Source organism: Saimiri boliviensis, chromosome 6, assembly GCF_048565385.1.
Source record: "Saimiri boliviensis isolate mSaiBol1 chromosome 6, mSaiBol1.pri, whole genome shotgun sequence".
Lineage (NCBI taxonomy): Eukaryota > Metazoa > Chordata > Mammalia > Primates > Cebidae > Saimiri > Saimiri boliviensis.
In genome coordinates, this window is record NC_133454.1 from 127,585,318 (window position 1) to 127,602,572 (window position 17,255).

The following is a 17,255-nucleotide window of genomic DNA, read 5'->3' on the forward strand; positions in this document are numbered from 1 at the left end:
TGGCATCTTTTTTTATATTGTAAAAACTGTAAATCAGATGCCATAAAAATGCTCACTTTGCTCTTTGTGGCACTTGGGGAGCTGACTGTAGAATGTGTCTGGAGTAGAATGGGGGGGCTGGCCCAGGCGATGAGTCTGGAGGGACTCGCTTGCCCAGACATCAGGACGGATCACAAAGCCTTGTTTTCGGCATGTCGTGCTGATGCGGGGTGGACGGTTAGACCAAGAGCCTGGAAGCAGACCCAGGCGTCCCTGGAGGTTTGGTATCTGGCAGAACTCCTGTCCCTGGGTTGGGGTATGAGGAGGTGTGCAGGGTGGTAGGGTGAATACCAGCTTTGAGGAACCAAAGCTAGAAGGTGCCCAGAGCTGTGTCGGGTGTCAGGGAAGTTGTCTGTGAGGCATTGTGAGTAGAATTAACTAACTTGAGTACATAACTGCATCTTGGGATCAGGCCTGGGCATGCTCAGCATTCACCAGGTCATGTTTGTCCTTCGATGCTCCAGCTCTTCCTCCTCCAGGAAGCCTCCCTGGTCCACCCACGACCAGGTCTACCCACAGTCAGCTCTTCTCTCTCGTGGAAGCCTGCCTACTCTACCCACAGCCAGATCTTCCCTGTCTAGAAAGCCTGCCTAGTCCATCCACAGCCATGTCTTCTTCCTCCAGGAAGCCTGCCTGGTTCACTCACAGCCAGGTCTTCCTCCTTCAAGAATCCTGCCTGGTTCACTCATAGCCAGGTCTACCCATAGTCAGTTCTTCCTCCTCTAGGAAGCCTTTCTCCTCCACCCACAGCCAGCTCTTCTTCCTCTAGGAAGCTTTCGTGGTCCACCCACAGCCAGCTCTTCCTCCTCCAGGAAGCCTACCTACTCTACCCACAGTCAGATCTTCCCCGTCTAGGAAGCCTGCCCACTCCACCCACAGCCAGGTAGGTCTTCTTCCTTCGGGAAGCCTGCCTGGTTCACCCGCAGTCAGCTCATTCATCCCTGGGATATAGGCACTACCCGTCCCTGTGTTCATTTCACCTTTTCTTGGGTGATTGTGTGCGAATGTGCGTGTGTATGTGTGTGTATATCCTGTACAACTAGCATGCGGGCTCCTGGACCGTGGACCCCGAAGCCTTCCGTTTCTCTGTCTCTCCCATCGTGCTGGCACTGGATGCAGGGTCATTCCTGACTGATTAACCCCTAGTCTGTGTCCAGCTTGCAGCTTGCTCCGATGAACAGTTGGAGGCCCAGTGTAATGCTTGGTGAATATAAATAAGGCATGGGCTGAAAATGCTGCTTATTTTGGTATAGTAGCAAAGGATTGGGTTACCTTGAATTGAGTCTTGTTTGGTGTAACCATGTAAATAAACAGTGTAAAATACAGGCTATTGGAATGTAAGCCCGGACATCTGTTATGAATTCTATATATAAATATTGGATATGCTTACATGGGTTCAAATGAGATTGTTGGCATTTGGATTTTCAAACTGATTCTGCTCTCGTGGGGACTGATCACAGGTAGGAGTGGGCAGGAGCTGGCCTTTCTCTGACACTGACTTGCCAGCGGTGGGGCTTCCTGGGAGTGGCAGACTTGCATCCATTATAGATCCGAATTGCCTCTCACATTCCCCTAATAGTGTTGAGAACCCACAGTGGGTTGTGGGGTGCACTGAGTTTGTGCCGAGCAGGGCTGCTTGAATCCAGGGTGGAAGAAAGTGTTCTATACTCAATTAAACCAACTGGGAAACCAGACAAAAGCAGATGGTCTCAGGGGAAGCCAGCCTGCCCAGTGTGCAAGGTGCCTTTTAAACAAATGACCTGCATTTCCATTGGGAAGAAGTTCATATAACATTACTCATGTTTTTTTTTTTTTTTTTTTTTTTTTTTGAGATGGAGTCTTGCTCTGTCGCCCAAGCTGGAGTACGGTGGTGCAGTATCAGCTCACTGCAACCTCTGCCTCTGAGGTTCAAGCAATTCTCCTGCCTCAGCCTCCCGAGTAGTTGGGACTACAGGCATGCGCCACCATGCCTGGCTGGTTTTTATATTTGTAGTAGAGATGGGGTTTTGCCATGTTGCCCAGGCTGGTTTCCAACTCCTGACCTCAGGTGATCCACCCGCCTAGGCCTCCTGAAGCGTTGGGATTACAGGTGTGAGCCACAGGTCCCAGCCTTTTTGTTTTTTGGACACAGTCTCCTTCTGTCACGCAACCTGGAGCACAGTGGTGCAATCTCGGCTCACTGCAACCTCCGCCTCCTGGGTTCAAGTGATTCTCCTGCCTCAGCTTCCCAAGTATCTGGGATTACAGGTGCCCGGCACCACCCCTGGCTAATTTTTGTTCGTTTGTTTGTTTTTCAAGACAGAGTTTCACTCTGTCACCCAGGCTAGAGTGCAGTGGCATGATCTCGGTTCACTGCACCCTTCACCTCCTGTGTTCAAGGGATTCTCCTGCCTCAGCCTCCAGAGTAGCTTGGATTATCGGTGCCTATCCCCGTACCTGGCTAATTTTATGTATTTTTAGTAGAGACAGGCAACAAGAGTGAAACTCCGTCTCCAAAAAAATAAAAATAAAAGGAGTTATCACTTCCTGCTTTATAAATGAGGAAACGGAGGCTCTGGGAGATGGGAAATCCTGCCCTGAATCTCATAGCTGGAGGCCAGGGCTGGGCTTTGAATCCAGGGCCCTGAGTCTGCGTCAATGCCGTATGCTTGGCGTTGGAGCTGGCCCAGGGCTGGATGAAGGCAACGTTTAATTGAAAACCACTACCCCCGCCTGGCTGTTACCTGTCGAGCACTTTTCTATGAAGCATCCTGTTTAAATGTCTCACTTTCTGATGTGGAAGTGCAGTAATAATTATCCCCGTTTCACAGACAGGATGTTGAGGTCGGGGGTTGAGGGATTCGTGAGGGCCAGGTCTCAGCCAGGCTGCTAACCCTGGAGTCTGCTGTCTGCTCTGAGCTGGAGAGCTGACCTGGCCCTTTTGCTCTTGTGATGTATGGTCTTGAAAAAAATATTTGCACAGATAGCTTCATAGGAACGTAAATGGAATTTGGAGTTAAAAAAATATATTTACAAGTATGTATTTACCGGTATTACCAGTATATTACCCAGAGACCCGTCTACCCAACGAGGCCACCTTTCCCTTCTCAATCTTCGTCTCCGCTGGCGCTTTCTCATAACTGCCACTCATTCTAGTAGAAATCACGGTTCACGGTTATGCTGTGTGTGTGTGTGGTTTTTGGTTTTGACATGTCAAACGTGTTTGATGTGACCGCAGTCATTTTCTTCCTGCTTTAATAGGTGCAGCCTTTCTACTGAGACAATAGGCTAGTTACCCCGCCGTTGGAGATCATTTATTATTTTTTGTTTTCTTTGCTTTTACAAATAAGGCCTCACTAAATATTGTGACTAAGACGTTTTCCTTCTTTCTGGTGTTTCTTGGGACAGATTCCTGCAGGGGTGGTCCCTGGGGTGAGGGTGTAATTATTTAATGTCCGGATGCAACAGTTACCACCGTGTTTTCTGAAAGGTTGGTTCTGCAGTCGGGGCTGTAGATGACATTCTGTTTTTCGTGGCGATCTGGCAGGTGCTGGGTTTGATGGTGGCTGGCCCTGCTGCTCCAGCCCTCAGCCTGTCCACCCTTCACCCAAACCCAGGACGAAGGCACCAAGGTGCAGCCTCAGGTGTCTGCTGCAGCCTGTGCCTCCCTCGGCGCCCCAGATCCGTTGCCCTCCCTTCTCTTCCTGCTCAAATTACACTGCCCAGAGCTCTGGCCAGAGGTCAGCAGGTCATCACTGGGTGGATTGACCTGGGGCAGGCCGAGGCACCTTTCTGAAGGTATCGGGGGCTGTGTAGCTGTGACCCCTGACCTGCAGGGGGCTGTGAAATGAGAGACTTGGGGCATATGGACACATCGCCTGGTGGGATGAGCCCAGAGGACCAGCACCCGCCATTCTCCCCCGACACTCCGTTCCCATGTGCTCCCACCCCAGGACCTTTGCCCGGGCCTGCTGGGTCCCTCTCTCCCAGGAAGTCCTGCTCTCACTGTTTCATCTAGCACAAAGCCCCCTGCCCCTTCACCCCGTGCTGTTTCCCTGTAGCGTTACGGATCTAACATTACTAAGGGGTCCTTATTGGCTGTGTTCATCGCTTGTCTATTACCTCCCACGGGAATATGGAGCCATTCGGGCCTGTGTCCTGGTGCCCGGGTGGGCCGGCTGGCAGAGTGAGTGCCCATGGCTGACCCCTCCAGGCGCCTGTATTGCGTCTCCTCCTTCGTGTGCTGCTTCTACAGACTTCTCTCCTAAAGTGTCCTCTCTGCTTGTTTTTTTAAGCTTTAAAAGACGTTTTTGTAGAGATGGGGTCTTGCTCTGTTGCCCAGGCTGGCCTCGAACTCCCGGCCTGAGATGATTCTCTGTCCTCGAAAAGTGCTGGGATTAGAGGTGTGAGCTACCGAGCCGGCCTTTCTACTCTGCTGCTTGGCACGTCTCCCTCCTTCCCAGCAGGTTCTGTTCCCGCCATGTTCTCCACCCTCCCCATCAAGGGCTGGGTTTTCTCTGTCTGGGTTTCTTTCCGCTTTGGAGAAGAGGGGGCTGTAGGGCACAGGGCCCCTCAGTGACAGGCTGCCCCCATCACCCAGGGCTCCACAGGCCCTGGTGGGGAGGAAGGGGAGCAGCGGAGGAGGAGGGGCCTTCTCTGCCTGCTGGGGAAGGGCGGGGGTCACCCACACGGAGCCCTCCCACTTGCTGAGGACCTTGGGGCCACCGCCAGGTCCTTCCAAAGGAAAGCCAGTTCTCCAGGTGGCCGGGGAGTGACGTGGGTTCCTCTTAAACTTAGGAATCGAGTGTGTGGTTGTTTCCAAGCATCTTAGAAGCCAGAGCAGCTCCTGGAAAGAGCCTGCCTGCCAGGGCGGGCCTCTCCCTGGCCGTGCCCACAGATGTCCCCAGGGCCTGTGTGGCTGCCCAGAGCTCTCGGCCTCCCCAAGTGTGGGTTGGGAAAAGCACAGGAAATTAAAAAACACCCCCATCTCTGGCCTTTGAAGGACGCACCTGAACAGCCGAGAGTGTAAACTGTGGTGAAATGTGGTCTTTCCAGTTTGGGGAGAAAGAGCAGGGCAGAGCTGGGGCTTCTGTACCCAGGGTTTCCAAGATCTCCTGCCTCCCTCCTTTGGGCTGGCCAGGCCCCCCCCCCACTGGGCCCTCCTGCTGTAGTGGGGAAGGGTTTACTGGGCTGCTGGCGCTGTGGACTGCCCCTCGGGGCAGGTGTGCCTGCCTTTACCCGGGTTCCCCTCCTGCCTGGATGATGCATCCCAGGGGAGGCCTCTTGTCTGTGGGGCCCTCCAGCATCAGAGACACTGGGGCTAGCGTCTGCCTGGCGATGTGCAGGCCTGACTGCCCAGTCCCCCACCTGCTTGAACACCCTCGGTGGTGGGGGCTCGCTGCCTCCTGAGACCATCTGTGTCATTGTTGTCCACGGAGGCTGATTTAGAGTAGAAAGTTCCGTGTCTGGTCCCACTCTGTGCCTGTGTTAGCAGGGGACTCTTGGGCTGGAGCTGGGTCCACCCTGGTAGGGGGACTTCATGGGGCCTGGGGGACAGCACTGTGTGTGTGCGTGTGTGTGTGCGTGTGTGTGTGTGTGTGTGTGTGTGTGTGTGTGCGTGTGTGTGTGTGTGTGTATGTCTGGGTGTGTGTGTCTGAGGAGGGGGACCAGTTTCTCAAAGGGCCTGTGACCCCAAGAAGCATGGAATTACAGTGTGCCTGGAAGGATCACACCTTCATTGGATGAGTGGGGACAAGCCGGGGGCCCTCACCACAGGGGCATCCGGGGCCATGGGGCACAGTTGGCCTCATTCACAAATTGGGAGTATCAGTAATCCTGCTCCAGTGGGCAGGACAACGAGTGGGAGCACACTGTCGGGGGCAGCCTGGCCTGGTTGTGCTGCGGCTGTCCTTGTTGGTGACGGTTCCATCTGCTTGTGCCACCGATGCCCTCTGGGTCTCACACACAGCTCTGTTCCCTGCGAAGGCCCCTCCTGCCCCCAGGCCTCAATGCTGCTTCCATCTCTGAAGGCCCCAGTTGCTCTTGCATCCTGTGCGTGATTCCTGCACTCCTGCGAAGCCCCTTGTGGCTGGCATCTGATCCTTTGGTGCACCTGTTGGCCACACCTCCTTGTAGTGGGCCCTGTACTCCTCCAAATGTGCCCAGAGCCTGGGGACAGGGACCTGGGGTCTTCCCTTGCAGCCTCACTGAGTGGAGGGAACTAAGTGTCTTGGAGTTGGGGTGCCTGCAGGCTGGGTGGTGCAGGTGAGATGCAGACCCTTCAGCTGGCGTTCCGGGGCGGCTGCCTTCCCCTGCCCAAGGGATGTTGCCTGAAGCCCAGGCAGGGATGGGGCCTTGGCAGCCCTGCGTGTGAGTTGCAGAGAGTTGTCGCCTCTGACCCTGATTTTCTTTTTTTTTTTTTTTTTGAGACGGAGTTTCGCTCTTGTTACCCAGGCTGGAGTGCAATGGCGCGATCTCGGCTCACCGCAACCTCCGCCTCCTGGGTTCAGGCAATTCTCCTGCCTCAGCCTCCTGAGTAGCTGGGATTACAGTCACGCGCCACCATGCCCAGCTGATTTTTTGTATTTTTAGTAGAGACAGGGTTTCACCATGTTGACCAGGATGGTCTCGATCTCTTGACCTCGTGATCCACCCACTTCAGCCTCCCAAAGTGCTGGGATTACAGGCCTGAGCCACCGCGCCCGGCCTGACCCTGATTTTCTTCATTATCTGTTTGGACCTGTTTGGGGTAGGCTGGGGGTGAGATTTGAGGATAAATGCCTTAGCTGTGGCCATTTCCTCTTGTGAGAGGTCAGAATGTCCAGTTTTTTTTTTTTTTTTTTTTTTTTTTTTTGGAGACGGAGTCTCACTCTGTCACCCAGGCTGGAGTGCAGTGGCGTGATCTCAGCTTGCTGCAGCCTCCATCTCTTGGGTTCAACTGATTCTCCTGCCTCAGCCTACTCAGGATTACAGGGATTACGGGTGCCCACTACCACACCTGGCTAATTTTTGTATTTTTAGTAGAGACGGGATTTCCTTATGTTGTCCAGGCTGGTCTTGAATTCCTGATCTCAGGTGATCCACCAGCCTCTGCCTCCAGAAGTGCTGGGATTATAGGCATGGGCCACTGTGCCTGGCCAGAATCTTTTTCCTTTTTAAGATTGAATAATACTTGTACATGGAGCACATTTGCCTCGCTTTTCATCCCTCAGCAGACACTTGGGTTGTTTCCTTGTTTTTTTTGTTTGTTTGTTTTTATTTGTTTTATATGGAGTTTCGCTCTTGTTGCCCAGGCTGGAGTGCAATGGCGCAATCTTGGCTAACTATAACCTTTGCCTCCCAGGTTCAAGTGACTCTACTGCCTCAGCCTCCCAAGTTAGCTGGGATTACAGGTGCCTGCCACCATCGTTCACTAATTTTTGTATTTTTAGTAGAGACAGGGTTTCACCATGTTGGCCAGGCTGGTTTCCACCTCCTGACCTCAGGTGATCCACCTACCTCAGCCTCCCAAAGTGCTGGAATCATAGGTGTGAGCCACCGTGCCTGGCTGCTTCCATGTTTTAGCTGTTGGGAAGGACGGTGCCATGATTGAAGATGTACAGATATCTGATCGTGTCCCTGTTTTCAAATCTTTTGGGTATATACCCTGAAGTGGAATTTTTGGGTCATGTGGTAATTCTGTGTTGACGTTTTTGGGGAACTGCCATGCTGTTTTCCATAGTAGCTGCACTATTTTAGGTTTTTGCTGACGATGCACGAGGGTTCCAGTTGCTCCGTGTCTCACCAACGTTTTCTTTTTTTTTTTTTTTTTTAGTAGTAGACATCCTAAGCAGTGCAAGGTGGTATCTTATCATAGTTTTGATTTGCATTTCCCTGATGATTAAGGGAATGCTAAGCCTGTTTTGATGTGTTTATTGGCCATTTATGTGTTGTCTTTGGAGAAATGTCTGTTCAAGGTGTTTGCCCATTTTTGAGTTGGGTTGGCTGTTTTCTCATTGTTGAGTTTTAGGAGTTCTCCCTACTTCATGGATATTAATCTCTTAGTAGAGCTACGATTTGGAAGTATTTTCTGTCATTCTGTGGGTTGCCTTTTTACCCTCTTGATAGTGTGTTTAGATGCACAAAATCTTTAACTTCCCATGAAGTCCAGTTTGTCTTTATTTGTTGCCTGTGCCTTCCTGTTGCTGGGTTTTCACGACGTCCCTTACTGCCACAAAGAACAGTAGACCTAAGGTGACGACAGCATGGGGGGTGGGGTGGCGGAGTCCCCGCTGTGGTTTCCATGGCCTCAGATCTGCCGTGTCCTCCCGTCCTGCAGAGCATATCCCCTGGTAAAGGGAGGGTGGGGCAGGATTTGAGCTGGTGCTGGTCTTGGCAGTGGGGCCCGTGCTCACAACCATCTACCGCCCCGCCCCGGGGTCTCCTGGCCATGCTTTGGTCCTGGGTACTCCCAGGGACCCTCATGGAGGCTGCAAATCTTTCCCCTGCTGAAATGAAACTGACTGAACTAAATACAGGACTCAGTTCTGTGATTGTCATTGCCTGAGTTCAGTTTGTTTTGGCTTTCTCTTTCTTGGCGAAGGTGGGAGTGAGGGGTTGGCTGGGCTCCCCCATCTGCACAGGAGGACCCCGGGCTCTGCAGTTTCCATGAGGAATGTCGGCTGTTTCGAGCCAAGGCTTCAGCTGCTTTTTGCGGGTGTTTGTGGCCAGCCCCGCCTAGCCCTGCTGGCAGCAGACATGGACTCATGCTGCTCCCTGGAGGTCTTTACCTCCTGGTGTCCACATTTTGTGTTCATACCTCGTGTGGCTTCTTAGTCCCTCTGAGTCTGCGTTGGGGGTTGCTGGGCCCTCCTGGGGTGATGTCTGAAGCGTCTGGTAGGGCGGTGGCCTCGAGGCCTCTTCTGATTCTCGTTTGGCCCGTTGTGGGAATGAGACCCTAGTCTGTGAGACGAGGCCTATTGCACAGGCAGAAGAGCTGAGGGCCGGGTGGGGGGCGGGGTGGAAGGCGGTGAGGGGCCAGCGCAGCTGCAGGCAGATCAGGAATGCTTGGAGTGGGGGGGTGGAGAGACGCGTAGGCGAAGCCAGAGGCCAAGGCCTTGGAGGCCAGGCTGGGGAGTCTGACCTTGTTCTGCCCGGCACTGGCATAGGGAGCTGCTGAAGGGGTCCGAGCCAAGGGGTGGCATTCCAGAGTGACTCTTTAAATGTGTTCATTGTAGGAATGTATAGAATCAGGGTGGGAGAAATAATGGAACACTGGGGTGGGCTAGAAGCTGAGTCCGCAGTCCAAGGAGAGGGGCCTGAGCTTGGACACTGGTCAAAGACTTGTAAAGCAATCTTGAGGCTCTGTCTAGCCTGGGCTCTGAACTCCTCAAAAAGTGTGGCTGGGTCTGTAGTGGGCAGCATGGCCAGGACTGTGCCTTCACGTCCCCCTTCCCGGTGTCAGACCAACAAAGAGGGTGTGGCTTCTCTGCACAACAGGGCAGGGCCCCCTGCAGCCTCTGGAGGACAATGTGGGAGGTGGCGGCCATGGCAGGAACGGTCACCTGCACCTGAGGGGACAGATATAGCAGTTTCTAAACAAACAGTTGCTGTCACTGAGTGCGGTAAGAAGGCTGTTTGCTGCTGCGTGGCAGGACCCTCTGAATGGTGTGGGCCAGGGCTGCCCAGGCAGCTTCCTGACAGCGCCTTGGGGTCTTAGGCATGGGTGGGTGGCGGGGGTGGTACCAGGAGTGCTCTGGGCATAGCGCCCCATCCCGGGACTGTGTGTGTTCTGCCGGCTCAGCCAGTGGCCCTCACGGTTTGCTTCTGCCCCACAGCCTCGCCACTCCTGCTGTTTGCTAACCGCCGGGACGTACGGCTGGTGGACGCTGGCAGAGTCAAGCTGGAGACCACCGTGGTGGTCAGCGGCCTGGAGGATGCGGCCGCAGTGGACTTCCAGTTCTCCAAGGGAGCCGTGTACTGGACAGACGTGAGCGAGGAGGCCATCAAGCAGACTTACCTGAACCACACGGGTGTCGCCGTCCAGAACGTGGTCATCTCTGGCCTCGTCTCGCCCGATGGCCTGGCCTGCGACTGGGTGGGCAAGAAGCTGTACTGGACGGACTCGGAGACCAACCGCATCGAGGTGGCCAACCTCAATGGCACGTCTCGGAAGGTCCTCTTCTGGCAGGACCTTGACCAGCCGAGGGCCATCGCCTTGAACCCTGCTCACGGGTAAACCTTGCTGCGACTCCCCCTGGGTCCAGGGGGCGGGGAGTGTCACTGTTCCTCTCTCAAATTTATGTGAGCCCAAGTTCTTCTTCAGAAAAAAGATGTGACTCTTAAAATGAGCTCAGGTAGGGTGCAGTGGCTGACTCCTGTAATCCCAGCACTCTGGGAGGCCAAGGCGGGCAGACTACTGGAGTCCAGGAGTTCGAGACCAGCGTGGGCAACATGGCGAGACCCCATTTCTACAAAAAAACAAAACAAAACAAAAAAAAAACACGAAAATTAGCCGGGCTTGGTGGTGCGCACCTGTGATCCCAGCTCCTTGGGAAGCTGAGGTAGCAGAATCCTTTGAGCCCGGGAGATCAAGGCTACAATGAGCTGTGACCCCACCACTGCACTCCAGCCTGGGCAACAAAGTGAGGAGACCCTGTCTCAAAAAAAAAAAAAAGAAGAGCTCAGCTTTCAGGATTTGTTGTTGTTGAGAGAGTTACTTTTTGAGATTCCATAGTTACATTTTTTTCTTTTTCTTTTTTTCATTGAGACAGAGTTTCCATCCGCCAGTCACCCAGGCTGGAGTACTGCACTCCATGATCTCAGCTCGCTGCAACCTCCGCCTCCTGGGTTCAAGCAGTTCTCCTGCCTCAGCCTCCCAAGTAGCTGGGACCACAGGTGCCCACCACCACCCCCGGCTACTTTTTGTATTGTTGGTAGAGATGGAGTTTTGCCATGTTGGCCAGGCTGGTCTCGAACTCCTGACCTTGGGTGATCTGGCCGCCTTGGCCTCTCAAAGTGCTGGGATTACAGGCGTGAGCCACTGTGCCCGGCCCATAGTTAGGTTTCTTTTTAAACTTGCTTATGTGAGGCAACTGATGTGGTTGGCCGTGGGTTCGAATGGTTAAACACATCTGCGGTGTGTGTGGCGGGCAGCCTGGGAAGTGCGGCCTCTCAGGCAGGCGGAATTGCTCCTTTCCCGGCTTTCCATCTGCATTGGCTGAAAAAGTGCGGCTCCTGGTCTGGAAGCAGAACCTGTTGGGAGTGTTCTTGGGTTCGTTCTGGAAGCTGTCCTGTGTCCTCCTCTGTACCTGGTCTGGCTGAGTTCACCTGGGCCCTTTAAGGCTCAGGGCCTGGCCGTGATCCCAGGCTGGGAGACGGTGAGTGGCAGGAAAGCTAAGAAGCTCCTTGGAGTCGCAGTCTGGGGTGGAGAGTGTGAGGTGGGGCAGCCCAGCTCCACTGGCCAGCTGGGCCAGGCTCACCCCACACTAACGAGCAGAGGGAACGGTTTGCTTGGATGCCCCTTGTCCCTCCTCGTGCAGCCCGGGAGTGCCTCTGGGGGCTGGACTCACACCCTTACCTGGGCTGTGCTGAGCCCTGGCCCTGGTTGCACCTGTGAGATTTCGTGCTGGTCAGTGTCAGAGCTGGTTGGCAGATGTCTTAACTAGAACACAGCAGCCTCTTTTTTACCCTCTAGGCTCTGTTGGAAGCCCTTTGCCTGTTAGTTCATTCAGTGTCACCACAGCCTCTCAGCACTTCCAGCCTCGACGTCACTGCATGAGGGGCCGGCCTAGATCTTTTTTTTGTTTTTTGAGACAGAGTCTTGCTCTTGTTGTCCAGGCTGCAGTGCAGTGGTGCGATCTCAGCTCATTGCAGCCTCCACCTCCCAGGTTCAAGCATTCAAGCGATTCTCCTACCTCAGCACCCTGCCCCCAGTATCTGGGATTACAGACATGTGCCCCCACAGCCGGCTAATTTTTGTATTTTTAGTAGAGACGGGGTTTCACCATGTTGGCCAGGCTGGTCTCAAACTCCTGACCGCAAGTGATCTACCCGCCTTGGCCTCCCAAAGTGCTGAGATTACAGACATGAGTCACTGCCCCCAGCCTGACCTAGATCTTCTAAGTTAGAAAGTCCAGAAGTGGGTGGTCATGCACCCGTACCTGCCACAGGAGCCCGCCTGCCCTCCTCCCTGAAGTCAGCGCTCTGGGAACCCTTCCCTTGGCTGTGCCCTGTGGGACACTGTCCAATCTCTGAAGTAGGACCGAAGACCCCTGCGCTCTAGTGCTGGGGTCACCGACTTGCTATTGCCCTTTGCAGTCACCTCCCCGTGTCTCCCATGGCGCTGGCTGCAGGAGCTGGGCTGGGAGGGGCCAGTTGCCAGCCCCTGTGGAACCCCCTCATCTGGGCCTGACCAGGGCCGTGGGATTGAGGGTGTGGGGTGAGGGTCTGTCCTCACCAAGGCTGGTGTTTGGGGGCTCGGGAAGCAGAGTGCCATAGTGGCTGAGTTCACCTCTTTGCTCTGCATGGTGACTTAGGAAGCCCTGAACTGGCTTCTGATGTACGGGAGGGGCTGGAGCCTTTCAGAGCTCGGCGGGTTTGTGTGAAAGCCAGGTGTGTGTGTGTCTGAGCAACTGAGTGTGGGAATGGGAGGGTGTATGCCTGTGTGTGTGTGTGCATGCCTGTGAGCAGGTATTCTTATGTGTGTGCATGTCATTGATTGTGCATGTGTATGTGCGAGGGAGGGTCTGCATCTGAACCAGGCCACCTGGAAGTATGGGGTACCAGCAGGCGGGGATGCAGTGGAATTTATGGCCCAAGTATTTTGAGTCCCTGAGGTCAGGCCGGAGCAGCTTCGTGTCCCCACCACCTGAGAAGTGCTCCCGGTCTCCCAGGGGCACCAATGCTGGGCAGCCACTCATCACCAGAGCCCCTCTCTTGCTCTTGCTGCACGTTGAGTGGGCTGGCCACCTGCAGCTGCCCGGGAGCCAGCTGACCTGGGGGGCAGCCTCTGTTCCGCCTGGTGAACCGTCGCCCTCTCAGACCTCTCCGTCTGCACTGTGGCTCCAGGAGCTGTGGGGTTACTGACTTTTCTGGAAAGGTCGGCTGGTGTAGCAGACACTCTGGCTAGGAGGGGGGCATTTGCCATGGTGGGAGAGGCTGAAGACAGCAGCCTGCTGAGAGCCGTCGCCTGAAGCAGGCCTGCAGTTGCTCCCCAGCAGCTGCCGTGGCTGTCCTGTTGCTGGGACATCCTTGCCTTCCCTCCCAGCCTGGGTCGCTGCAGCTCCCTCACCTTCCACAGGCATCCACCTGCATTTATGAGCCCTTGTGCCTCAGTCGTGCTCCCCACGCGGCGGGCACAGCCCAGTGTCTGGCCCTTTCAGTGGATGGGAGGAGATGTTAAGTGAATAGTGTTCGAGAGGGTCGCATGTGTGGGGAGAAAGCAGTGCCTGGGGGCTGTGGTGAGGGGCTTCTGTCGGAGCTCCGGTGCTGGGAAGGCTTCTTGGTGACTTTTGAGCCGAGACCGGACGCAGATGAGGCTGAGAACCGTGTGGCTGTGTGGGGAAGCATGGTCCGGCAGAGGGAATAGCCAGTGTGAAGTCCCGGGGGTACTTTGGGGCTGGGCCTGTTTGAGGGGCTGTAGCAGAATGTAGGGGGAATGGGGCCCAAGGTGTGGGGAGAGGATGCAGCAGGTCCGACTCATGCTTGAGGGCATCCCCCGCAGTGGCTGGAGCGAGAGTGAGCCATGGGGTGGGCGGGGTGGCGGCGGGAGCCCTGTCCACGGTTATTGCCAGGATCCTGACATCAGCGGGGAGCCCTCACTTCCGAAGGTGAGGAGTGACGAGATTTGGGATCTGTTCTGAAGGTAAAGCCAGCTGGATTTGCTGGCACTCTGCATGTGGGTTCGATAGAAAGATGGTCAAGGATGGCCCAGTGCTGCTCTGTGCCTCGGTGTCCCTCTGTGCCTCGGTGTCCCTGTCTGTACGGAGGCGTGACCGTGCTGCGTGTCATGTGGAAAACACCAAGAACGGTTTGCGGGTTCAACAAGCGTTCGCTGTCGTGACAGTGGAAACGCCCTTCCCTCAGCACCAGAAGTACGGTCTCCGTGCCCACCCACTTTCTTCTTCTCACTTCCTCATGGCTTTCGCCACGTTGGTTGGGAGGTGCTCGGTGCTGGGTTGAGAGGTGCGAGGTGCTAGGTGCTCTGTGCTCTGCTGGGAGGTGCATGTTGCTCATTGGGAGGTGCTAGATGCTTGATTGGGAGGTAATTGGTACTTCATTGGGAGGCGCTTGGCACTTGGTTGGGAGTAGTTGGTGTCCAGTTGACAGGTGCTAGGTGCTTGGTTGGGAGGTATTTGATTGGGAGGTGCTTGGTGCTTGGTTGGGAGGTATTTGGTTGGGAGGTGCTTGGTTGGGAGGTGCTTGGCTCTTGGTTGGGAGCAGTCGTCCCTGTGCGCAGATCTGGGCTGGCTTTGCCTGCAGCATCTCTGGGAGGTGACCTTCCCTGTTTGGCTCTGGCTTTTCCTGACTATTTGGAATGGTTTCTTTCCCTGCTTGCCTCTGAATTCTCTCCCAGAAGCCTTCCCCAGGAAGACACCTGTGTCTGTTCACGCCCACCCCGGCCCCTGGCTTAAATTTGACCTTGGTGTTGATTCCTGGGGCCTCTCCCCACACCCTCCCTTTGCCCCCGTCCTTTGCCTGATGAATGAGAGAGTGAAAACAGTGGGATACAGGCTCCCATTCATCAGATGCAATGATGCTGATGACGCCGGCGGTGGTCCTACCTCTCCTTAGGCTTCGTGTTGCCGGGGAGGGAGAGGACTCCAGCCTGTCACAGCACCTGGGGGCGGCACCCCCTGCGTGCCAAATACTGGTTTGAATAGTGGTCCGCAGGCATCAGTGTGGGTGCTGAGTCCCGGGGCAGGACTGCTGTCCTGAGAGTGGGGACAGAGGAGGGGCGGGTTTGTCCTCCACCCTGGCCAAGGGTGCAGGGTTGCAAGGAGCATCTTGGCCTTCCTCCTGGCCATGCCGGAGCCCTTGTCATCTCCTGTGCCCTCCCACAGCGCTGTCCTGCACCAGGGTCCTTCCTCAGAGGAGGGGTCCCTGCCCTGGCCATCATCAGTCATGGTCTCTGGGTCTGAGCGTCTACCTCAGTGTGCATGTGACTATTTTCTTGACCAAGAGCCCCAAAGCCAGGAGGGCCCCTCTGAGACTCCACTGGGTTGCGGTTTCAGCAATGCAGGTGGCCCGGTGCAGACATCCAGGCAGGGTTGGGGGAAGCCACGTCCCTCCCAGCTCCAGGGTGCTCACGTGGGTGGCAGACTGGGCTCTGGGGACGATCCTCTGGCCCCTGAGAAAGACACACGCCCAGCATGGGAGGAGGCCCCAGCGAGGGGCTGCAGTGGCCCCCGGGTCTGAAATTAAAGCCAGGGTGAAACCCAACCCCCTCTTTAAAATGCAAAATGGCCCTTCCCTAAAATAACACAACCACAACCGCAGCTGGCTCTGCTGGAAGGCCATGCTGCAGCCCTTTTCTTCGGAAGTCGATTTTCCTCCGTGGAATTCGGCTGGGCTTGCGGTAGCGTTTGAGACTTTGCAAGAGCACGTCCACGCCAGCCAGTCTCTGGTCACCGACAGGCTTGCAAATTCCCCATTTAAGGAAACCAGCGGCCTCTGTTATGAAACTCGGGGAAGGAATGTGAATTATGCTCCATGCGGAGGCCCTGCTCCTGCACGTTTTCCAGCCTTTTCCATGAGCCACAGTGGAGCGTTTTGGGGAGGCCTGTGTGGATCCCCCCCCACTCCAAACTGATGCCCCCGATAACCTTCTCAGGAGGTGGTAGGGGGTCTGGGCTCTGCCCAGGCTCCGAGGGGTGGGGGACATGCAGGTAAAATAAGGCGCCTGCCCCAGGCACATGGGAGCCTTCACTGGGCTGGCTGCCAGCACCTCGGAGTCCCAGGCTGCCAGGAAAAGTTCACCCACACCCGGGCTTTGCTGGTGAAGGGTGAGTCATATGAGGCTGGGCTCGGGCCCTCAGCAGACACACGATGTGTTCCCAGAGCTGCGGCTCAGCGCCTGTAACCTGGGACAGGCCAGCCTTCCGGGGCCTCAGTTTTCTCATCAGTCTAATGGGAATAGCAATTCCCACCTTCCCAGTGTCGGTCGAGTTCTCACTAGATGCACAGGAGACAGCTGCTTGAAGGGTCTGTTTGGAGAGCTGTTCCATGTGACGCTCCTCTTCTCCTGTCCCCGCAGGGCGGGGGTAGCAGGGCTTGGTGATGGCAGCTGGGCACGGTTGGCTTCTGCAGGGAAGAGGGTGCGTTTGGTTTGAGACTCCTGTGCCTCATTCTTGTTGATGTTGTCACAGCCCCTCTGGAAGGTGGAGATGGTACTCGCTTGGGAATGACATAACTCTGGGAAGCATGGCCCCTCGGTGCACCTGAGCCTCCCAAGGCCGCAGAGCACCATGGTAGGGGAGGAGGCTGCTGCCCATCTGTCATTTCACTCTTCTTCGGGATGGAAACCCCTGGAAGGCAAAGCGAGGCTTGTTCTCCCTGTGTCCTGGGGTCACTCTCATGACTGGCTCAGGCGAGCTGCCTGTTTCTAAATCAGTAGCTATGGTCGAGGGGAAGGGGGTTTGCCGCCCACCCCGGGAAGAAGGGGTGAGGGACTCAGCACCATTTTACATGGACCGAGAGTGGGAGGAGGCTCCTCAGAGGATATTCTGGGCATCGTCCCCTTTCTCTGCTGAGAAGGGTCGACATAATGCAATAGGTCTGCCAGCCCTTGTGTCCCGTTGCTCATCCCAGCCGGCTGGGATGAGAACTGAGTTCTCCAAGCTGGTGTGGTTCCCCTCTGGTTGCTGAGAGCCACGCCCAGCCTCTGGGCACACACCCTGTGGTCACCTTCAGATGGGGCATACTGGGCACTGGCGGGGGTGGGACCTGCCATCCTAGACCTGGTGTCGGGCACATCATCTCTGCTCACTTTGTCTTGGTTCATTGGCCAGAGATCAAGTAAGGGCGCCCTGACGATGTGGCTGTTTCTGCTGGATGGGTGATGCTTGTCTCTTTGGAGCATGGAGAAGCAAAGCCACATCGCCCACAGACCTACCCAGGAATGGCGGCTGCTGCTGGTTCAGGGTCCATCCCACCCTTGGGTTTTATTCTTTTTTTGTGTGTGGCAGGGTCTCACTCTGTCATCCAGGCTGGAGCACAGTGGTGTGGTCCCAGCTCACTGCAGCCTTGACCTCCCAGGG

General features: G+C 55.5%; 1 protein-coding gene across 2 annotated transcripts in view; it reads left to right on the plus strand.

Annotated features, from left to right (window-relative positions):
- LRP5 (LDL receptor related protein 5) overlaps positions 1-17,255 on the plus strand; it is a 135,465-nt gene that overhangs the window by 24,001 nt on the left and 94,209 nt on the right. For both annotated transcript variants that reach the window (XM_039471336.2, XM_010351921.3), the window contains exon 2: positions 9,834-10,230. In XM_039471336.2, coding sequence (XP_039327270.1) covers positions 9,834-10,230 — 397 coding nt within the window. The remainder of the gene's footprint in view (positions 1-9,833; positions 10,231-17,255) is intronic.